This window comes from Mytilus edulis, chromosome 1 (assembly GCF_963676685.1).
Source record: "Mytilus edulis chromosome 1, xbMytEdul2.2, whole genome shotgun sequence".
In the NCBI taxonomy this organism is placed as follows: domain Eukaryota; kingdom Metazoa; phylum Mollusca; class Bivalvia; order Mytilida; family Mytilidae; genus Mytilus; species Mytilus edulis.
This window is the reverse complement of record NC_092344.1, coordinates 10866182-10881132: the sequence shown is the minus strand read 5'-3', so window position 1 is coordinate 10881132 and position 14951 is coordinate 10866182. Positions and strand designations below refer to the sequence as shown.

The 14951-nt window shown below is 33.3% G+C and overlaps 1 protein-coding gene across 2 annotated transcripts; it reads right to left on the bottom strand.

The window, feature by feature from the left end:
- Nucleotides 1–336: 336 nt before the first annotated feature.
- Nucleotides 337–7578, bottom strand: LOC139523815 (uncharacterized). Of its 2 annotated transcripts, none has more exons than XM_071318105.1 (3): nucleotides 7469–7578; nucleotides 3471–5485; nucleotides 337–2751 (listed from the first exon to the last, which is right to left on the bottom strand). In XM_071318105.1, the coding sequence occupies exons 1-3, from the start codon at nucleotides 7483–7485 to the stop codon at nucleotides 2615–2617; spliced, it is 2169 nt and encodes a 722-aa protein (XP_071174206.1). In that variant the 5' UTR covers nucleotides 7486–7578; the 3' UTR covers nucleotides 337–2614. The 2 variants fall into 2 exon arrangements, with proteins under 2 accessions (XP_071174206.1, XP_071174216.1); XM_071318115.1 differs by lacking the exon at nucleotides 7469–7578 and adding an exon at nucleotides 7187–7332.
- Between the last annotated feature and the right edge of the window lie 7373 nt (nucleotides 7579–14951).

Below are 14951 nucleotides of genomic sequence, written 5' to 3'. Positions count from 1 at the left end.
TCAAAATGCCTCTATAGGAAATGTTACTATTATTATATAAGGAGGTAGTGCTGCTGTTGTTGAACAATTATAGTATATTTCATTCATAATTTAACTTCTTTATAAAGTTTTTGACTGTTTTAGTTATTGCATTTATTCATTTGCCTTACATAAAACTATTGTCGGAAGTATATGATAAAGCGATTAATACATGGCCTTTTCCATATCAGCCTGGGTATCATCCCTCGACCCATATCAGCACCTCGACTCCGTCTCGGGCTGATATGGGGGTCTCGGGATGATACCCAGGCTGATATGGAAAAGGCCATGTATTAATCTCTATATAGCATACAAGAAATATTTAGTTTGCTTTTAATTTACTGATAACAAAGTCAATACTTATACAAATAAAAATAATATTCAATGATCTTATTACAGTGTTGAATTGGTAACTTTTAGAAAAAGTTTATTTAACGGATCGACAAGTTTACCAGGATCGTTTCTAAATTTTCGGGCAAGGTTAACAACATTTCCGTTAAAATGAGGATATTAAGCTATCCCGTTAGAAATAAATTTTCTTCAGGTACAAGTAAACTTCAAAACCAAATCTATATATCTATGGAAAAATTTAGTAAAGGTTTTAAATAATTTATGGTAACGAAATCCCTGGTTTCATAATTTCAGTACCAGTAATACATATAGATTACGTTCGTTAAAATCAAAAACATCACAACAGACACGGGCATAGCCAACGAGCTGTGAGATATAAACACCATAAGATAGTGCCAAAGTAACATCACCATCTAAAAATTGCAAATTAACAATAGGGAACGAAAACGTCCCTTTTGTCGTAAATTTTAGTGTGGAGTTTTCCGTATAAGCCTAAAAGTTATTAGGATATATACTATACAATGTTGGACTACCAATCATCACAGGACTTGGACAAACCATCATTATTTTTATGAACAAAACTAATTGAAAAAAAACCTAATAAGTTTGTAATTTTAAATATCGAAAATCGATGAAAGTAATCGTACGTACAAATGCTGCGACAATAAAAGGTTAGCGGTATACATGACCAAGAAGAAAACTAAAGTTACCCAGATAGTGTAGAAACACAACATACATGAAAACGTAAAAAAAGAATAACCTGTACTATTGAATTAGGTGCTGTTATTTGAGCATCAGGAACACAATATATGTTGACAGAAAAAATCTGAGATGTTGATTATCCAAAAACAGTTTTAAAAAAGAAGATTGAGTATGATTGCCAATGAGACGAATCTCAACAAGAGACCAAATGACACAGAAATTAACAACTATAGGTTAACCGTAAGACCTTCAACAATGAGCAAAGCCTATACCGCATAGACAGCTATTAAAGGAAATGCAAGAAGCACTAGTAATGCCCAACTGAAATAGAAAATATACACATATATCACTCACTTCGAAAAAAATTCTAACATCTTTTTTCTCCTTCGAAATAAATATCAAAAGGGAGGACTTTAATATTGCATCTACAGAAATGGATACCAAAATTTCATTTGAAAAAGTTGTTTTGGCAATGCACAACTTCATGTTTTTTCTAAATCCGTTGATAAAGATTTAAAAGCCATGGGATGTGTACTGATTGATATTTTAGCCTGAGAAAACATTTTCAATTAGCTTTGGACTAGCCTTCAGATTACTGTAAGATCGGTACTTTGTAAGTTTTTTGGAGGATGCTGTTTGTCGATGTCAAGCATTTTCAACTGGTTTTACTGTATGTCCGTATGGTTTTCTGATTACAGTTCCATGCAAAAACTCTTGCATAGAATAGTATGGTCGATCGCTCCAGCCTAACTGATCTAATATGTGTTGTATAACAGTTCATTCCCACATTCTTAGTGTCAATACAATCCCAAGAACACCTTAAAATACCGTGATTATGTACTATCCATAGGGTGTTTACTAGTATTCTCAATAAATCTAAGTTTAGATGTGTTTTACTTTTGTCAGTATTTATAGAAAACAATAGAAACATATATACATCAACATCAAAATTCTTTAAAAATCAATATAAAAAAAATCACTTGCATAACCCTCACTAAAAAAATATAAGCATTATAAATGTTTTTTAAACAAAAGATATAACCCTAATCATAAGTATCTGGTTTTTTTTCGAATGCTGAAATAGGATATGAGTTTTTTCATAGAATAACGCAAATTATATACAAATACACTGAATTTGTCATTTGTCAATAATATTTTATCGATTTCATATCAACAGAAGGATACATATTTCTTTTAATTTTGTTAAGCGACGACTATTTGTAAAAAAAAATATGCTTTATAATGAAAAATATGCAATTTCGCATCAAAATCTATGAATGCCCGTATAATTTTTAATTTTTGAATTGGAATGAAAATCGTTATCACGGAATAAGTTCTCAATAAAATACGTTATTCATACAGAGTTTTCTTATTTGTGATCACGGATTAAGTTCGTGTGAATTTGAGAAAACGCTTTCACACATTTTTAAAATTAATTATCACGGATTCAATCGTTATTTTTTGTAAATTTGTTATGTACAATATCACATCTCATTATGCCTGTTATGGAACTGTCTTTGGTGAAGTATTTATATACACCAACTTAAGATGCAAACGCTTTATCGTGTTGTCTGTTCTGGTTTTGGCGTCGACAGGTAACCAGTAATACGATGAACTGGACAATATTCAGGACGAATAGAACAGAAAACATACCACCAAACAGCAACGTTGTATTTTCATCTAAAAAAGAAAAGAACAATTATTTTATAAAAACTCAAATTGGAAAGTTTTTCTTTACCAGCTATACATGTTTGTATATGATGAATAAAGTAAAAACATAGCGAGAAACAAGACAATTGAATCATGTCATCTGCAACAATTATAAACAAACAGGGCTTAATTCGTATAATTTAATGACTATCAGCCAAAACAATGTTTATTTTATATTTGTAAAAGATTACAATACCTATGTCAAAAATTTGTTTGTCTTCGTGTTGTTTTTACGTTGGGTTAGGACGAGTGGGTCGTCGGTAGCGCTGAGGCAAGAAAACCAGAAAAATGGATGATATATAATATAATAGATGATCTTTATAAATTGTTACATATAACTGAAATGTTCCCATAATTAAATAAGGTTATCCCAGTGACCGTTAGAAAAAGTCCGTGTAATGTGTAATATTTTGATTCAAACCCCAATAAAGTACATTGCAATGTAGCGTTTATTAAATTTATGAAATAAAATCATAAATAGATTTGTAGTGTGAATTCAGAAAGTAATGACAATTTATTGATATATTCCCATGTAAACGAATCAGTACAAATTAGTACAGGCTTAACATTATCACAGGTTCATTGTGAGGTATAGATTATCGACATCCCAAACAAGTTCCAGTGGCTAATATTTCACATCGTTTCAAATAATTGAACTATAAACAATGTTAGACTTTGTTCATATTCACCTTTATCCGATTCACTGTGTTCATCTTTGACAACATGATCATTGAAGTCTTCTATAGGCTCGTTTGTATCACTCACGTCCGATACAACGTCGTTACCGAGGTAACTTCCACACTTTGGTAAACCAGGTGGTGGTTTAGGGATACTTGCGAAGGACTCGTTCAAGACAATCGCCATTCCATCGTTAGAATGCATATCAATGTGGCAATGTAGAAACCAGATTCCAGGAATTGTAGCCGGAAATCTTACAACAACGTATCCTCCACTTGGTACAATTACTGTGTCTTTTAGTACTGCTCCTTGTTGTACAATACCTGGGACATTTCCATTCAACCATGACGAATTGCTCCATGTGGCGCTGTTACACATACTCATGCCTGGTTTGGTATTTCCCCTACAGTCAACATCATTATTATCTTCAATTAATGCGCCTGTACTTTTATTAAATACTCCATATCCAACCTTAATTACCATAAAAGCATGTCCGTGCATATGTACCGGATGGTCATCAACTCGTCCTTGACCCATATTTAGGAATGTCATCTGAATTGTGTCGCGCGAATTTATTGTCAAAGAGTTCATGCATTGGCATAGTTTTTCTTCCCCACATTCCTGGTCTGTACATTGATGTGGTAGTTCGTCGGGTTGTGTGAGTGCAGAAACATCTGGTAGCTTGAACTGTCGTCCATTTACGGAAGCTGGTCCTTCTTCTCCGTTATAGCCAGGAAAGGCAAAATTGAGAAAATACTCTTTAAATTTTCCTTGAACCGGGAGGGGAGTTGGAATATTAAGCACAGTACGAAGCTCGGTCAATCGAGTACAGTTTACATTTTCATTTTCAGGGTAAAAAGGAAACGGACAGTTTACAACAATACATTTGTTTGAAGACGTACATTTGGACTTTGAGGACGTAGGTTCTGATAACATGGCTCCCTCATACTGTAATATAGCCTCAGCCTTGGTTGTATATCGCCTATCTAAAGTTTCAGCGCGTACCATATAAGTTCCTATTGGCTGGTCCGCGTTCAAGATAAAATTGAATCGTTCACCAGGAGCTATGACAAATGACTCTGCTACTACAGGTACAGTATCGTAACCATCAGCCCCGACAATTGTTAAGTTATGTTGATCAACTGATACTCTCCATGGATAGAGAGCACCAGGTCCGATAACCCGAAATAAGTATTGTTTACCTTTTGTAACTTTAAATGTTTCAAGTGGCGCACCGTTATTAGACGTACCACTCCAGAATCGTCCACGCCCATTGATAAGTCCAGCATGAGTTCTATAGGGTGTATATCTAGACATGCCAAGTTGCATTGATGGAAGTAATTTCGTTCGGTTGATGTACGTACCTCCTGCCTCTTCAAACAAATCATCAGCATCTGAACCATATTCATGGTTCCATTCAAAAACTTGCATTATATGTTCTTCAAGCTGAATTTTATTTGATATTTTTGGCCTTATTATAAATGCACCAAATAAACCATTCAATCTTTGATGGCCCATGTGTGAATGGTACCAGAATGTTCCTGGTGGATTAGCTGTGAATTTGTATTTAAAGGTTTGTCCTGGTCCTATCGGGCATTGTGTAATATAAGGTGGACCATCCATCCAAGGAGTATCTTTCATGTCTACGCCGTGCCAATGAATCGATGTTGCTTCAGTCAACTGGTTGTTATGTACATTGATAATGACTGTTTGTCCTTCATAGACTATGATTGGGGGACCAGGGAGGCTTTTGTTGGCAGAAACTATCAGTCTACCAGAGGATCCCTCCCATCCATCTGCTGTCATTATTTCATCCATATTGTAAGGAGAGGCGTTTGCTGTGTCGGTGACGTTATAGAGGAATAGTTTGCCGTTGTGCGCATAGACTGGACCGTCTTCTGACATCATTGCTAGTTCGTAATGTATGTCGAGGGATGTTTCACATATCTTCGCATGAGGATCACATTCAAATGCAGTAGTTGATGTAACAAAGAGGAGAAATAACAATAGCTTCATAATGTCGAATCTGAAAAATCAAAATTACGAAGGATAGAAATTATGAATGGGAAATCATAGATGGACGATCTTTATATTTATTGATGTTCTGTTATATGTGCCCTCTGTTTTTCTGCCAATAATCTAAATGATACTGAATAATCTATTCTTGAATTTATTATACATATATTACTTATAGATTGAGAGTATAAAAATATTTGAATTAGGAATGGAGTTAAAATTTTAGGAAATGACAGGGGTTCTATCATTTTCTAATTAATATTCCTAATAAGACTGTACTTAATTAGGAAAAAAAAACTTGCGTTATACATAATGTTTTGTGCACAGTTTGTTTTTATTAAATTTATGATGTCCAACCATCGTAAGTTTATAAAGATACTCCAATAAAGGCAAGGAATGAAGTCACTAGCTCTTACTTGAAAAATAGGGTAATCCACATAACTTATATCATTACTAACAGTGACTTTATTTATAAAATCCACCAAAAGTTTGTTGTCAAGTATTTTTAGTAAAATTGAAAATCACTAAAATACTGAACTTCGAGGAAAATTCAAAACGGAAAGTCCCTAATCAAGTGTCAAAATAAAAAGCTCAAACACATCAAACGAATGGGTAACAACTGCCATATTCCTGACTTGGTACAGGCATTTTCTTATGTAGAAAATGATGGATTAAACCTGGTTTTATAGCTAGCTAAATCTCTCTCTTGTATGACAGTCGCATCAAATTCCATTATATTGACAACGATGTGTGAACAAAAAAACCCCAGATATAATGGGTTAAAATGTCACAAATAGGTGTGCAGCAGTTAACATTGTGTTACAATCTTAATCAATAGTAAAACAAACAAATATGTAACAAAGAAGCACAAAAAGGCTGATAGACAAAGCACATTAGCAATATAAAAGACAAGAAAACAAAATTTACAATAGCACAATAACGCAATGACGGGATGTAAAAGTACAGAGCCACGTCATATGTATCAATGAAACACAAATAGGCATATAGACAAAGCACATAAGCAAATATAAAAGACAAGAAAACAAAATATCATAGAGCCATGCCAAATGAATATCATCAAAAACAGACTAAACAGTAAAAGGAATATCAATAAAGACAAATAAAAGTAAATAAATTGTTATTCGGAAAAACGACTACTCTGCAGTTATGACGTTCACTCGACCCTGTCCCATTTATTTCATCCTAAGGAATGTACATTTTATTATGTTTTAGTATCAACCTACAGCCTAAATATATAAAAATAATAGAATCTGATGCCAGATGATGAATCAAAGATTTTTTTCTTTTATAGGTTTTCAAGACAGAATAGTCAACTGAAACACGCCTGAACCTAAAAAGGTGAACTCTACTTTCTCTTTTCGATGAAATTATTGCATATTGTGGGTATCCCTCACCCTCAAAAAAAAAAATCCCACAAAAACTGTCACTGGGGACAGAGCTTCAAATTAATGCTTTAAGAAGATAATTCTATTATCTTTCTTTGGATTTTTTCGGCAGAATTTCTGTTTAAGTACTTACCACAATCGACTGTTTGTTGAAAATTTGTCTTTTAATTTAAAAGTTTACAATCGAAGCTCAATTCAATAATTTAAGTAAAACACATACATAAGATGCATACAATCCTAACTTAAGCACATCCATGAAACTTTCAAAGAAATAAAAACAGATGTAAACAACTTAATTGACTTACCTTCTGTAACAAAGAGTTGCGTTTCTTTTTTTTTAATGTTAACTGGGTGTCCGCCTGGTTTAGGACATCAACTTAATAAAAATATCACAAAGCTTTTCATTCACATGTTTCTGTTTAAATGAAATAAATGATCATTCTCCATTCAAAGGAGACTTTTGTAAGTAAAAAAATAACGACAAAAAATACCAATCAATTGCCGATACTCGTGAAATTGTACTATAAAATGCAGCTAACGTTAATGAAATACTGTATACACAAACGTTTGTTTAAAGATTGTCTTACTTTTTCCGCATTCTCATACCACCAAGCTGCTAAGTTAATACTAGCCTACAAACAAAGTCTTATTTATTATATATAATTTAATTTCTTTCGTAATGCGCAGAGTCCTTATCTGATGACCTCCGTTTTGAACAGTTATAAGAAACCTTGAATTCAATTTTAATGCTCAAATTTTTAAGTTGCCTGGAAGCTGGCCACATGATGAAAGAATGTCGCTTACACAATCACTGAAGTTCAGACGTACTGAAATGACCTAATGACGATTAAATAACGTACATTGGGTAGGTCGTAACAAACAGGGGGGAAAATGGAATCAGAATCAATCGTATGAGGGAGTAGTTGACTTTGGCTAATTAGGAACAACGTTGTACATAGCATGAGATCCTGGCTAACTGCTAGACGAAGCAATAGATTGGATCAAGATGCCAGGCTAGGTAATGCAGTACTTCTAATTAGAAACAAATGTGATTTTTTGTTTATCCTGGTTTTTAAACAAATTCCTTTTTATCCATCTTTTGAAACTGTGCAGCATTGGAATGACATTTAACAACCAGAAATGGGAAGTAACATCAACAAATATTTTTTTCTGTGATGAAGGTAGACATTTGAGACAGTTTTTAAAAATTAAAAAGTATTTATGTCAAGTTTAATAAATATATATATAACGGATATTGTTCTTTAGTGGTCAACTAGTTATTTTTGATAGGTTTTTTTTTAATTCTTTACGCGAGGTTATCACATACATCACTCAAAAGCAAGACATAGACCTCTTTCACATGTTTCACACACAGGGTGACAATATATCGATCTATGCGTGTCCAAAAATAACATCGAGTTTAATATTTATTATCAAGATGCTTGATTTCTTGATTGACAACATATTTGTTACGTTCGGAGGACGTGTTTTTCAACAGACTGTCGGCATTCCAATGGGAACAAACTGTGCCCCTCTACTTGCCGACTTGTTTCTTTATTATTATGAGGCTGACTTCATGCAGGAACTTCTTAGGAAGAAAGATAAGAAGTTAGCACTATCCTTTAACTCTACATTTCGCTATATAGATGATGTTCTTTCACTAAATAATTCAAAATTTGATGACTATGTGGAACGCATCTATCCAATCGAGCTAGAGATAAAGGATACTACAGATACAGTTAAGTCGGCCTCATATCTTGACTTACATCTAGAAATTGACAATGAGGGTCGGTTGAAAACAAAACTTTACGACAAAAGAGATGATTTCAGCTTTCCAATTGTGAACTTTCCATTTCTAAGTAGCAACATTCCAGCAGCACCTGCATACGGGGTATATATCTCCCAATTGATTCGATATTCCCGTGCTTGCATTTCCTATCATGATTTTCTTGATAGAGGGTTGCTACTCACAAGGAAGCTATCAAACCAAGAGTTCCAAATGGTGAAGTTAAAATCATCCCTTCGTAAATTTTACGGACGCCATCACGAGTTGGTTGACCGTTATGGAATAACCGTATCACAAATGATATCGGATATGTTTCTTACGTCGTAACTACAATCCCCTTCCCTTTCCTGAATGTGACCTACCGAATTAGACTATTTACCGGATTTGTTATCACATAAGCAACACGACGGGTGCCGCATGTGGAGCAGGATCTGCTTATCCTTCCGGAGCACCTGAGATCATCCCTAGTTTTTTGGTGGGGTTCGTGTTGTTTATTCTTTAGTTTTCTATGTTGTGTCGTGTGTGCTGTTGTTTGTTTGTCTTTTTCATTTTTAGCCATGGCGTTGTCAGTTTGTTTTAGATTTATGAGTTTGACTGTCCCTTTGGTATCTTTCGTCCCTCTTTTTTAATCATTTCCAATTTCATTTCCCCAAACGTGTCCTTCAATTCTCTTTGCTGAAATGTCTCCGATTTATTATCCCGTCCAACAACAATTCAAATATTTGTCCTTGGTGACTCAGAAACTTAGAAACACCGAATTTCAACACCCGATACATATCAGTAAATTACAATAAAGATATAAAAGTAAAAAAACATTGAACTTAAAATTTTTCAGTTTGGCATCTAAGTCATAAATTCTAGGTTTTGATCTAATTTGTCCACATCACACATATTTACTCTTGTTGCGTGCTCAGAGCAATTCCATTACTGAATGTTAAAAAAGGTCAGATACTATATCTATTGACGATTGACATTTTACCCATGTCTGTTTGTTTTGCTCACATATTGTTGTCATATATTAGATCTATCTTATAGTTTTATGAGAGGTTTAGCTAGATATTTTATATAAACCAGTATTAATCCACTATTTTCGGCCCCCTATTTTCTACATAAGTAAACGTCTGTACCAAGTCATGAATATGACAGTTTTTTTCCATTCATGTGTTGTGTTTGAGCTTTTGCCATTTTGTAAGGCACTTCTTGTTTTGAATTTACCTTGGTTTTTTTTTGTATTTCTGTTATTTTACTTATAAATCCAAGTGTTAATCTAGTACAAAGCTAGGTGTATATATTATTTTATCTTGCCACTGGACATCAAACAGCCATTAAACCACACCACTATCGTTTTCCTCATTACTGAAAAACCGAGGACTTGTTTTAACCGCAATTGATTCAGTTTATTAGAAAATGATATAAGGTCTAATGTCCAAGTACATATTCTTGCCACGTCCACTCTGTGTTTTGTCACATGTTTTCTGTCAATTTCTGTTTGTATTCATCTGATGAGCCTTTTTCAACTGATTTTTATAGTTCGTTCTTATGTTGTACTGTTACACCACTGTCCCATGTTAGGGGAGGGTTTGGATCCCGCTAACATGTTTAATGCCGCCACGTACAGCCACAAACAATGAACAAAAACAATAACGCATACATGTGATATAAGGCACTGGCAAAAACATGTAAATTAATTTAAAAGAGAATACCAACTGTCTGATATATTCTAAAAACACTGAATATGAAATAAAGCAACAATAGAAAAGAAGGTAACAAATAAGTGTTATCAATAATTCCACTGTTTGAGTGTGATATGCTGATTTTTATACTTGTTTCTGTGTATTTTTGTTTATAATACAAATCAATATTAAAAAAAAAATAAATGAGTCAGTGCGATTGTCCCAAATCAAGAACATCACCAGGTTGGTTAAATGCTCATGTTCTGCGTCTGTCCTAAAAGCCAAGAACCTTGTCAGTGTGGTTGAGTGCTCATTTACACGCGACTGTCCCAAGTCAGGGACGTAGCCAAAGGTTGTATTTATTTCAATGCAATTGTGTTCGATGGGGAATTTGGTTTTCTTGAATATCTTTGAAAAGTCTCGTCTAAATTGTATCACTATTAGATCTAGACTATATTGTATTTGACAAAAAATTCTATATATAGACAAACATTAGATAATTGTTGAAAACAGTATGTTAACATCACCTTGAATTATTTGTGCCATCGGAATGCTGGCTAATACACATACAAACTGGATGAAACACAGTCAAATAGATAACTGCAATACAACAATTTATCCTTTCATAATGTTTTCAATATATACTGATTTGGTATCATAAATATCTACATTTGAAAATGCCTGTACCAAGTCAGGAATATGACAAGTGTTGTCCATTCGTTTCATGTGTTTTATCATTTGATTTTGCCATTGGAATAGGGACTTTTCGTTTTGAATTTTCCTCGGAGTTCCGTATTTTTGTGATTTTACTTTTCGATAACTTGGTATTGCGAATCTGACCATAAGTAAAATAAACTTACTACGAAACAAGGCTAAGTGTAGTCGTAAGAGTTTGATATAAACGTCGTTTTTTCTATCAGGTTGTTTTCGATAGTTATATTAGATCAAAACAAACAATTTGAATCTTTGGCATATTTGACTGTTGACACTATGCTATTATTTGTAAGATCCTAACGTTATGTATTTGGGTGATTTCTATTAATTTTGTTTGCTTTTTATAATGGAATACGCTTTAAAATGCATTTACCTTTCTATTTTTTATAAATGGAATTTTAACTAATATATTACAAGGATGCAGTGCATTGTGTATTTTATATGGTGGTGGTAAATAAAAGATATTTAGAAGTTAAGGATCGATATCAAAATGTATTTAAAAAGAAACCTGACTTCATACAAATTAATTTTAGTCAACTTTAAATACTACATTAACCATTCTGTAATAAGGCATATCATTTGACGAACGGATCCCCCTTTTTCTATTTTTATGTTTCCTCATTTAGTAAATATTTTATTAAAGGGGGAAAATAAATAATAGAGGACCACAAATGATAAACTAATGGTATTGTAATATCGTATGGAAACAGTGCTGGAACACATTAAAAGAATGAAAATAAGTTAAAATATTACAAAATGTTAACAGACAAAAAATTGAAAGCGCAAAAAGGAGGTCAATTCCTGAAGCGCCTGTGACATTTTTCTGGTGGTTCTTTCTTTCTGTTTTGTTTGATACTTTTTGACAGAAGTATGATAGCATAGAAGATGATTACCCATTGATATTCGTATATAGGTTAAAATAAACTTACCTTTGGTTTGGGCGAGCTCCATCTGATTTTAAAACGAAAGTATGTCTTTTATGGATACATGTATACAGAAGTTCACTGTTAGCAAACTTTGCTTTTGATGTATCATTGTTTTTTTTAGAACTGCGTTTGTATAGTTGTCTGGAATTTGTGTCTTGATATTGTTTCAGTTTCGTTTCAAACGCATCCAAAGTTTTAAATTTTCACCCAAAACAAAATTGGTAATAGGAATCTCTTCACCCCTTGTCCAAAATATAATGACAGGAATAAGAGTAGGTGTACAATTAAATACTTAAAAGTGAACACTTTTCTCAGCACGAATTCTCAACAACAAACCATTGAACTATATTGTTCGCCTTTTGCCTTACTAATATGAAGTAGTATCTTTAAGAACATCAAACCATTAATACGTAAAAGTATTTAAACAACATGTGTTGAATAACAATATTTATTATTTATCATTATTACAAGTATTATTTAGTACATATGAAAAATAAAGCAACACAACTATAGAAGATTTAAGTTTATTGTTTTTCGTGTAAAAATAACGCAATGTAACCGTAGCCTCAATAATTATTGTTACATTGGTAATTAATCGATCCTTACCCAACTTTGCATTCCGGCAATTAGTCTCTAGCCAGTGCCTTTTAGATTACATGTAATCACTTGTCACTGCGTATAACCTGTGTAGTGATTTTGATTTTACGATAAATTTATGAATGAACGATAATTTTATGAATGAACAAGAGCACCTGACCTCTTAAACAAACACCAATTAAACATATAAAACCGTATTTAATAAGAGATAATTCAGTCAAATTTTCAATACTAAATCAGGAACTAAATCAACAACTGAAATGATTCCATATTTTGTTGAAACATCGAACGAACGGTGGAGAACGGAATCACAGGTATAAAAATTCACTCGAACTTCTATGTTTTTTGATAGTCAAACGGTTGTCCCCCTAAATACAAAAATACATCTACAAGAACATATGCTGAAAATTCTTATATCCACTAACATTTTTTAAAAGTTTCAAGGTATATATTGCAATAGAAAACATACATAGGTGTTTAAGAATGACATCCCAGGAGCCTGTTTAACAAAATATTGCGGCTTAATCTGGGGGGGGGGGGGGGGGGGGGGGGGGTCTCTAATCTGGTTCACAAAGATGGCCATCAACGATAATAAAACCAATTGCTTTAAAAAAATACTTCTAGATACTATCTTATGATCACAGAAAAGCTTCTGTCCATGTTTGGTACAAATCCAGGATATTTTGGAATAAACTTTAACCACAGAGTGAATGTAATGTTTCCTGGCAGAAAAACTAAGTCTATTTTATCAATAAATTACAGAAAAATATTTTTTTTTTTACAAAATTCACTTATAAATACTATCATATGATCATAAATAAGCTTCTGTCCAAGTTTGGTAGAAATCCAGGATAGTTTAATTAAATTATTAAAATTTCAAAAACTTTAACCACAGAGTGAATATTTGTGGACGATGCTGACGACAGAATGTACCATGGCTATGTCTCACTTTTTCGACTAAAGTTGAATGCTCGACAAAAATCGATCGAGTAAAAAACAAATCCGGAATACAATGCTTACTAAAACTGATGAAACACATTAACATTAAGACGAAAACAATGGAACAACAAACGTAGACACAGGACTTTTTGATAATAACAGCCATATTCCTGACTAAGAACAGGACTTTTTTGATAATAACAGCAATATTCCTGACTTGGAACAAGACTTTATGATAATAACAGCCATATTCCTGATTTTGAACAGGACTTTTTGATAATAACAGCCATATTCCTGACTAAGAACAGGACTTTTTTGATAATAACAGCAATATTCCTGACTTGGAACAAGACTTTTTGATAATAACAGCCATATTCCTGACTTGGAACAGGACTTTTTGATAATAAGAGCCATATTCCTGACTTGGAACAGGACTTTTTGATAATAAAAGACATATTCCTGACCAGGACTTTTTGATAACAGTCATATTCCTGACTTGGAACAGGACTTTTTTTATAATAACAGCCATATTCCTGACTTGGAACAGGCCTTTTTGATAATAACAGTCATATTCCTGACTTGGAACAGGCCTTTTTAATAATAACAGCCATATTCCTGACTTGGAACAGGACTTTTTGATAAAAACAGCCATATTCCTGACTTGGAACAGGAATGTTTGATAATAACTGACATATTCCTGACCAGGACTTTTTGATAATAACAGTCATATTCCTGACTTGGAACAGGAATTTTTGATAATAACAGCCATATTCCTGACTAAGAACAGGACTTTTTTGATAATAACAGCAATATTCCTGACTTGGAACAAGACTTTTTGATAATAACAGCCATATTCCTGATTTTGAACAGGACTTTTTGATAATAACAGCCATATTCCTGACTTGGAACAGGACTTTTAGATAATAAGAGCCATATTCCTGACTTGGAACAGGACTTTTTGATAATAAAAGACATATTCCTGACCAGGACTTTTTGATAACAGTCATATTCCTGACTTGGAACAGGACTTTTTTATAATAACAGCCATATTCCTGACTTGGAACAGGCCTTTTTGATAATAACAGCTATATTCCTGACTTGGAACAGGCCTTTTTAATAATAACAGCCATATTCCTGACTTGGAACAGGACTTTTTGATAAAAACAGCCATATTCCTGACTTGGAACAGGAATGTTTGATAATAACTGACATATTCCTGACCAGGACTTTTTGATAATAGCAGTCATATTCCTGACTTGGAACAGGACTTTTTGATAATAAAAGTCATATTCCTGACTTGGAATAGGACTTTTGATAATAACAGTCATATTCCTGACTTGGAACAGGACTTTTTGATAATAACAGTCATATTCCTGACTTGGAACAGGATTTTTTGATAATAACAGCCATATTCCTGACTTGGAACAGGAATGTT